The sequence below is a fragment of the Microtus ochrogaster genome, chromosome 8 (genome assembly GCF_000317375.1).
Source record: "Microtus ochrogaster isolate Prairie Vole_2 chromosome 8, MicOch1.0, whole genome shotgun sequence".
NCBI lineage: Eukaryota > Metazoa > Chordata > Mammalia > Rodentia > Cricetidae > Microtus > Microtus ochrogaster.
This window is the reverse complement of record NC_022015.1, coordinates 53,051,079-53,060,335: the sequence shown is the minus strand read 5'-3', so window position 1 is coordinate 53,060,335 and position 9,257 is coordinate 53,051,079. Positions and strand designations below refer to the sequence as shown.

Below are 9,257 nucleotides of genomic sequence, written 5' to 3'. Positions count from 1 at the left end.
ATGAGCTGTATTTATTGATTTCTGTTATTTTGTTGTAATGGTATAGATTTCCCCCTTCTCTGTTATTTATTGGGATTATTATCCTTGTGTTCTCTTGAGTGTAGTTAATTTCTTTAAACCAAAATTTTCCTTCTAGTGACTTCTGCAGAGATGGATTTGTAGATAAATCCTCTCAAATTTGTTTTCTAATCATAGGATGTTTTTCTTTTTTCATCTATTGTGATTGACAGTTTTGCTGGATATAGTAGTCTGAGCTGGCATCTGTGGTCTCTTGAGTTTGTTAGAGCATCTGTCCAGGCCCTTCTGGAATTCAGTTTCCTTTGAAAAGCCAGGTGTTATTTTAATGTGACTGCCTTTATATGTAATTTGGTCTTTCTTGCTTTTATAATATCCTTTCTTTGTTTTGAACATTGAGTGTTTTAGTTATTATGTGTTGTAGGGAGTACTTTTTCTCTTCTTGTCTACATGTTGTTCATTTGTATCTTGATAGGCAATTTTTTACTGTAGATTAAAGAAACTATTTTTCAAAACTATATTCTGTGCTTTCGACCTGAGTTTCTTCTCTTTTTTCTATCCCTATTATTTATAGGTTTTGTCTTTTTTTTACAGTATCCCAGATTTCCTGCATGTTTAGTGCCTGGATTTTTTTTTTTTTGATTTAGCATTTTCTTTGACTGCAATATCTTTTTTTTCTACCTTGTCTCCAGAACCTGAAATTCTCTCTTCCATGCCTTGTAATATGTTGATGAGCTTATCTCTGAGGTTTTTATTTGACATTCTAAGGTTTTCATTTCCATTTTTATTTCAATTTGGGTTTTCTTTATTGTTTCTATTTCTTTGTTAAGTATACTTTCATGTCTTGGAATATTTTCATTATTTCATTCAGCAGTTTGTGTTTTCATGATCTTCATTAAGGCATTTATTCATATTCTTTTTGAAGTCCTTGAACATATTTGTAATTGCTATTTCAAACTCCTTGTCTTGTGCTTCGAATAAATTGCTTTTCTCTCAGCCTATTGCAATAGAATTGCTGTAGTCTTGAAGACACATGTTGGCTTGGTTGTTCATGTTTGCATTTTTTGTGCTGGAATCTAAGTATCTAGAGTTCGGATAACTGAGGTGTTTCTTGATGTGTAGGTATCTGGTCTTGTCTTTGTTGGGTGGGTGTTCTGTTTGGTTGTCCTTGCCCACTCTGGATCCTAGGCAAATGTGATGGCTGCCTGTGTGGTAGCTGCTAGAGAGTGTTTCTTCAGGTCTTTAAGTCACACAAAGGAATGAAGATGGGCTAGAAATCAAGGCTGAGAGGAGCAGCAAGAAAGAGCTCGTGGAATCCTGGGTGCACACCAAGAGAGAGGCATAATTCCCAGGGATGGAAGTGGAGTGGGAAGTGGGGTTCCTGGAGGCTACAGCAGGATTAAAAGGAATTCTGGAGCTTCTGGAGTGAAATAGCTGGTGATTGTGTTTTCTTTTCTTTTTTCTTTCTTTCCTTCCTTCTTTCCTGCCTTCCTTCCTTTCTTCCTTTCTTTCTTTCTTCCTTTCTTTCTTTTTTTTGAGACAGGGTATCTCTGTAGCTTTGGAGTCTGTCCTGGAACTAGCTCTGTAGACTAGGCTGCCCTTGAACTCACAGAGATCTGCCTGCCTCTGCCTCCTGAGTGCTGGGATTATAGGCATGTGCCATCACCACCTGGCTCTAGCTGGCGATTTTTAAATAGAGAACTTTTATGATATCTTGGTATTAGCTGGTGATGAAGATGATTTTTTGGTAATGATGCAAAAATCTTCATCCTTGATTAAAAGTGCTATTTAACAGGCTCAAGTAGAACTTCTTTGTTAATGATCAAAGAGCTCATCTTTATTCCAGAGGTGGCATGCTTCTCATGGAGACCACACAGAGCATTTGGGAAAGAACTAGATTTTAATGCTTTGGTGTCTTAGAGCTAAATGAACAAATAATTGAAAAGAAGTGGTCAGAAGTATTTGGAGGGTGGAGGAATTTTCTGGAAAGAGAGTGAAGGTAGTGAGCACAACTGAAAGGGTGAACTCTAAGTTTGGGCCTTGAGGGTATAACCTGGGGGACAAAAGTGTTCCCTGAAGGCTCAAGTTTCGCTCATACTTGCCAAGATTACGGGATAGAAAGTCCCAGAAGCAACCTGTGGTATCAGAGGGAAAAGCTTGACTTGGGAAGTATTTATACTTCCTTTAGAGGAGTCAGGCTTTTCTACACCCTAGGAACCAAGAAGAACTCCCAATGGAGGAGCTTCTGAAGCGAAGGAGCCACAGGATGTAAGGCACACTGAGCAGGCAGGCTCCCCTCAGGTGTGCAATGTGCGGGGGAGTCATAAGTGGACCTCCCATCCCGCCTAACCTGCTATGCAGATGTCGAATCTACTGGGTTTTCTTAAATGCACCATACATGAGTGAGTTTATTCTGGAAATTTAGATCCTTAAAAAAATTGACTCTCAATAAAATAGGAAATATTTATGATATCTTGAAATGAGCTTCTTGTAAACATTTGATTTTTTTTAAAAACGTCACTTGATTCAAGCTAGGCTTTATTATGCAAATCAAATGGAAATTTTAGTGATTGTCCTGTGAGTTTGTGCTGTGTTAATTTAGCTATCTCATGCACCAAATTGCCAATCTCCACTTTGATAAATATACATATATATCTCAAAAGACTTTTGAACATATGGAAGTGCTTTTATGAATTATGCTTATATCAGATTAGAAGTGATTTTCACATTAAGATGGTTTAGGATTAGATTTGATTATGAGCATCCAAACCCAGAAATCAACAGGGACTCTTCACATAAGGTTTTATTGTCTTGTGTAAAAGTCTGGGGGATAGAAGACCAGAACTAGTATGGAAATTTCACAGACGGTCACAAGAGATCTAGCCTCATAACTTTCTGCTCTGCATTCCTTGGGTAAGATCCAGAATGACTGCTGGAAACCCATTACACTTAGCAGGAACAGGAATATAGGAGATTGTCCCAGGAAGCTGTATAAAAGACTCCCACTAATGTTCCATAGTGCAGTGCATACATTGTCTACATGTGAAGGGAGTCTGGGAAATGTAGTCCAGCATGCCAAGAGTCCAGCTGAAATGAGAAAGTCTGCTGTTGAAGGGGAGGAAGCAAGACCTAGTATCAGTGGGTGGCATTGCCTCACTTACATGGAGACTTTGAGTCAACTCTGTGGCCAGACAGCGTCTTCACCTCTTTCTGTACTACTTGCTGTAATTTGACTCTGGTGTGGAGTTTGAAACTTTCCATGTCTGGAAACACCTTCACTTCATACAGCCTTCAGAGGGTTGGGAAATCTTATACCTTCAAACAAAATGATAGCTTCTAACTCACCCCCCAAGAGACATTTAAATATGTCTTCTTTTTGTTGCAATATACAAGGCCCGATCTAGTTTTCCTTGCTCCTGATTTGTGAGCAGGAAAATCCAAGAAGGAAAAAAAAAAAAAAGAACAAAGATAATGGCGTATGGATTAGAACAGAGAAAGTGATGTGGGGAGGCCATGTGAGTCAGGAGCTTGTGGTCTTCTGAGATCAGTGATCAGAACAGCCGAGAATCTAGAGAGCCATGGCCTAGATCATGGGACCATGACCAGAGACACTGGTTAAAATTGCCTTGAATTGCTACAGCAGAGACTGTGCTAAGAGCAAACTGTCCTGAAGCCGTTGGCCATAGCTGTGATAATCCTGCAGTGGAAGACTTCAAGATTCCTAAATTCTCCCATTCTTTTTAAAAATTATTTTTATAAACATATTCGTTGGGGTATAATGTATTCTGGAGTTTGACAGGCTGTCTTGGGAAATCTAGTCTTCTGGGATAGGAAAATATGTATTTTCTTGCTGATAAATTCTGCTTCTCTGTTTTGGATTTCCAAAAATCCTGATATCTAAGTTTGTATGGCAATAATAGTGAATCCTAAGCTCACCACAGTCTTCCAGCCCTTGAGAACAAGAACTTCTATTCTTAAGGTCCTCTAGATGTTACCCACCATGCTTCTGCCCACGGTCTAAGTACATCTTATAATTTTCAGATGATCCCTCATGGTAATTATTGATTGAGAATCCACTGAATTATCCTTTGGTAGAGAACGGACAGCACAGGATATGGTGACATTGGTGTTTGAAGACCTGGAAGACCTTTAGGGTTTTCTTAGGGAAATTAAAAAGTACACCAATCCTGAAAAGGTTAAAAGAGGGGCAACTGGGAAGAATTAGTACCTAATTGAATGAGCACTTCCCATTTTATGGGAGAAATGAATTGATTATTATTTCCCAACCACACACAGGAATTGCTAATTTTGGATACTTATGGTGAGATAGTCAATAGCTATGAGCTATTTTTTTTTTTACGTTTGAAATGTCAACTGAAATCAGTAATTAAAATTAGAATATGCTTTAGTAGGGAAATGTTTTAGTGCCTGACCTTGCTGGTGATTAATTAATTTTTCTTGCATGTGGCTTCTATTTCTCCAGAGGTGGATATCAGAAACACATGAACAGATGTCCCAAGCTTTTTTAAACAGAGACTTGGTGCAGAGTAAGAAAAAGGCCTTAGTAAACGATGAAACAGCCTGCCCCGGGATTCTGGAAAGGTACTCATTGTCTCTTCTTCTGCTTGTAGAACGCACAATTTCAGGAAGGGTTTCTATTCACCAGAAAGAGGCAAGTAGTCCCAGCCGTGTGCCAAGGACTGGGTCACAAATGTTCTGGTTTCTGCTGACTCGCTACGCTGTTTGCCAAAGGATTCTCCACCCGCCATCATTTACCAATGAAGGTTTTCCTTACCCAAGGTTCAACTAAAACTCACATTTTATTGATATCGTTTTCTGGCTCAGGGTTCTTACTGTTTGGTTTTGAACCTTTGCTTCTACAATTTACTTATAAAAGGTATTTGGCATCTATGGATCTTGTTTGTACACATGTCACATGGAAGTAATTGAAATACTTACTTCAGAGGGTTGTTCTGAAGTTTAGGAGAAATAAAGTATGAAACACACCTAGAAATATTGCTTGCCAGTTGGAATTAGGTAAGTTGCCATTGACTGAGATTAGTTGCTCTGCTGGTCTTGCAGTCTGGGTATTGTTAAGTCTGATTTACAAGAGATTGCAGATATTTCTTCGTGTGTATTTCTCCAGAAAGAGACAGAGTGAGTCCTTGAGGGTAGCAACTATATGTAGATACATCTGCTGTCCTACACCAGGCAGAGTGCCCCTCCAGAGAAGTACGTAGAATAATCTTTGCTTTATATTATAATTATTGGAAAACATAATCAAAGTAATGGCAAAAATATTAAAACCTCTTGTTGGTTTATTTTAGTTTTCCAAGTATGTAAATATCACAAACTTTAAAAATTTTTCTGAAAGTCATCAGTTCCAAATTAGTTCTGAATGGTTTTAAAATGTCAAATGTGGAAGTCTGATGTGTTTCTTAAAAGACTCTGTCTTGCTTACAGGGATCCGGAGTTGCCTCCCACGGGCTTTCGGGATGTTTTTGCGGGATGCCCACCAGATCAGAGAAATCCGTAAGTTGTCCCTAAACTGCTGCTGCTTGTACAAAATGTTGCTTCAACAGCTTGTCTACTAGGGTGAGGGGTGTTCCAAGGTCAACAAAATGTCCTTTACGTTTTGAACTTTCCTAACAACAGACTTTTGTCTGTAAAGAGGCATAGTAACAATTAACAAAAATGACCATCATAACTATAATGACACCAACAAATAAAACTGCACTTATCCGTGTATCCTCCTATTCTCTAACAGCCATTTGCAGTCTTTAAATGATGGCAGGATGGCACGTGCTTATATTGCCAGCACTTGGGATGCTGTGGTGTGGGTGTTGTGGATCCCAGGGCAGCTTGGTTTACATAGTGAGACCTTATTCCCAAACAAACAAAACAAACATACACTACAAAAAAAGAAAAAAAAGATCAATTCGTAGGAAGCTGATGAAACCGTTCATGGCCAGAGCCGACAATTGAGTCCCGTGCGCACGCACTTCCAGCTGAGGTAATAAAAGATGATCTGTGCTGCTCCTGCTGCTCTCCCACTGCGAACACGTGTCCTTTTCACAGATCGCTACGTGTTGTGCTTTGCTAACTTCCATGCCATTTGTCCGTCTCATTAAAATTGCTGCCTAAATGTAGAGCTGGAGAGGTCTCTTGCTTTTAAGTGCAAGAGAGCCATGGCTTGCGTTTGACTGGATGGAAATCCCCACATGAAGGAAGCTTCATTCGGGCAAGAGTTACAAAATAATTGGTGGTTAAATTAACAGTACCTGAACCTTGATGTCTTTAAACAAAGATACTCAAAGTAAGGTTGTGTGTTGGTCAAATGTAACCAGAGACTTGTGGGTACTTCATTCACACCTGTGATCTTGGCAGTTGTGAGGTAAGGCTGAGGCAGGAGGATAATGTGTTTGAGGCCTTCTGGGCTAGACAATAGGCTCTCTCTCTAACAATATAGGAGCAAACCTAAACCAAAGGACATCGGAGCACGGGAGGCTTGCAGGAATTTAGCCTCCTATTTTCTCCCACCTCTTGTGATGGTTCAGTATTTGCTAACTGGGTGTTTGTGGCAATGTTCTAGAACATAGCTGTGAACAAGGCAAATCGACAATACAGCAAGCAAGACATGGACACTTTTATGGGTAAAGAAATGTATTTATCTGACAGCAAGAATTGTCATTGCAAAAATAATTCTGACCCAATCATTTTTCTAAAGAAGATGCCATGTTCGTAATGTATAAATACGTAGAAGTGTACTCATGATCGAATCACGGCATTTGGGATGTCTGGTGACATATTACAGGGCTCACTATGGTAACCGATGTGGGCCTCGTGTCCAATCTGCTGGATGCTTTCCTCTATAGACTTGCTTGAAGTTAGAAGCATTTCATGGTTTATTTCTCCCTTTCTGTGCTCTAGTCTGCAAAACCTTTATTTGGAGACTGAGTTGCCTGTCTGGGTCCCCTGATTTTCTTGGCCTTTTCTCTCTCTCTTACTTTGTTTTGTTTTGTAGCATCTTCTTTCCTTTCTTTTGAATTTATCTTTTGTTACCTGAGTTCACACCCATGGGATATTTTTCTTCTGCATCTAGAATATTCATAACTATTTTTCATTGTTTCCTCATGCACATATTCTGCTTTCTCCAAGGTGCTTGTTTTTTTCTTTCCCGTTTTCACTTGATAGATAGAGCTGTCTGTCTATCCTGAAGGCATGTTTCTAGACTGATAATCAGTCTTTGACATTTATAGACTTGATCAATGGTGAGACTCAAAGCCTGTGAGACTTTTTGACCTGGAACTTCCCTAGAGGGGACAATGCTGCTAGTTCTTTCAAAGCAGCAGGGTTGCCAGATTCCTAGTGGAGGCTCCCCATCTTCCGGACCCCAGTCTTCCAGATGAAGGGTGAAAGGCCTTTGTCATTGAAGACCAGGGCAATCAATCAATCATGTTGGGACATCATTACCAAGTCTTCCTTAGAGCATCTCATGCTTGTCTTGTTGACCAAGGACTTTTTTTTGCCCTTTATGACCAGTGAGTCTCCCGATAAGGAGGGTGAGGTAGTTACTAGGCAGTGGGAGACTTGGGAGGGAGACAGCAATTAAAATTTCACCACTAAGCAAATATTTCCTCTCAGCTCCTTTTGCTGATTCCAGGATAGTTTTTCCAAGCCACATTCCTCTTCTTTTGAGGTCTTGAAGGTTGTTTCTCCTTTCTCTGCTTTCTGTGTTCTTGTGGGCTCTAATTTCTAAAATATTCTAAAAATAAAGTTTTTAAAAGTATTTTTTTTATTTTTTGAGATTATAATCGTATTATTTCTCCCTTCCCCTTTTGCCCTCCAAAGCTTCCTGTATACTTCTTGTTCTTTTTCAAATTCATGGCCTCTTTTTTCATTAATTGTAATATGTGTGTATACATATATGTGTGTGCATATACATACTTTTGTATATGTATATATTTATGTATTTAAGAATATATATGAAGCTTTAATGGAGTCTTCGAGGAAGCAGGATTAATGTGCATGCCCAATTCTGAAGTCATGCAGTCTCTCCTGAAAGGTCATATTTTCCTGAAGATCTTCCCTGTACCCCCATTCCCATGACCTGGTTAGGTCCCTCCTTTTGGATATCCACAGCACTGTGCATCTCTTTTGTCTAAACATCATTCATCTCTGTGTGTAATGGTTTGGATCACCATCTTCCTCACTGAGTTCCATGCTCTGAAGAGCAAGGCTACCACATCTCCATCCCCTATGGGTTCTGGCACGTGGAGAGCCTGATATGCTGTCGCTGTAGCATAGTTACGTCATCAACAAACTGTCTGTTTCTAATGGTCAACAGCAAATTATGATGGAAGAGGAATGCCACATTGCCATCTTATCTGATTTAGAGATTCGAGGCATGAAGATACAAATGTTTTCGATTTTAGCTTTTGAAGTTAAGTCTTCGAGAAATCAACACTTACTAGTTTGAATTGCAAGAACTGCTTGCTTGTGTAATTTGATTTGTGAGTATGAGCAAGGAAATAAACATATGGGCAACTCCATCCCTCTTCAACTAAGTCCATATGTAATTCTTCCTTTCAGCGAATGTATATTAATTACAGGAGGCCACACAGTAGAATCCTGTGGTAGCCTGAAATCTACTCTCTTGGATATTAAAACTTCTTTCACTGTTTGCTGCTGTACAGCTGTGGAAGCTAAATGTCAACTTTAAAAGGCAATGAATAAAAATGAGTTTGCTCAATGGACCAAAATAATGTGCTTCAGCTTATAAAAGGAAAGCTGTATTCATAATGTAAATTTAAGCTTCATGTTATCTCTTAAGGAAAAAAATTAGAAAGTGGGTATAGCCTTACTATTTAGGGTCCATTGTTACCTTAATTTCTAGATAGCACCATTTATGCTGTAATGGTGTTGCTCTGCCTACTTCATTTTCTCATAACTCAACCCGCGGCTGCTACATCACTTTGCCCCAATATGAAGAGAACACTATTTATTCATAAGCTGGTAACAGATACCGCAGTGAAACACTGAATATAAGGACAACTACAATATTTCATGCCACAGTCTTGATGCTACCGATTTTAACTATGAAAAGAGGCTCCGCTGGGTAATGTCTTCTTCACGTGCTATGGACTAAGGAAAAGGGGGAAATTGTACTAGAGAAATACCATGGCTAGTCTTGAGCTGTCGATTTGATGGCATCTGAAGTCAACTAAAATAAACTGAGGAAC

At 39.3% G+C, this 9,257-nt stretch overlaps 1 protein-coding gene across 1 annotated transcript in view; it reads left to right on the top strand.

Moving 5' to 3' along the window:
* Positions 1-9,257, top strand: part of C8H9orf135 (chromosome 8 C9orf135 homolog) — a 116,928-nt gene that overhangs the window by 76,425 nt on the left and 31,246 nt on the right. Inside the window, exons 3-4 of the mRNA XM_005352070.1 lie at positions 4,499-4,617; positions 5,479-5,547. Of these exons, the coding sequence (XP_005352127.1) occupies positions 4,499-4,617; positions 5,479-5,547 (188 nt within the window). The remainder of the gene's footprint in view (positions 1-4,498; positions 4,618-5,478; positions 5,548-9,257) is intronic.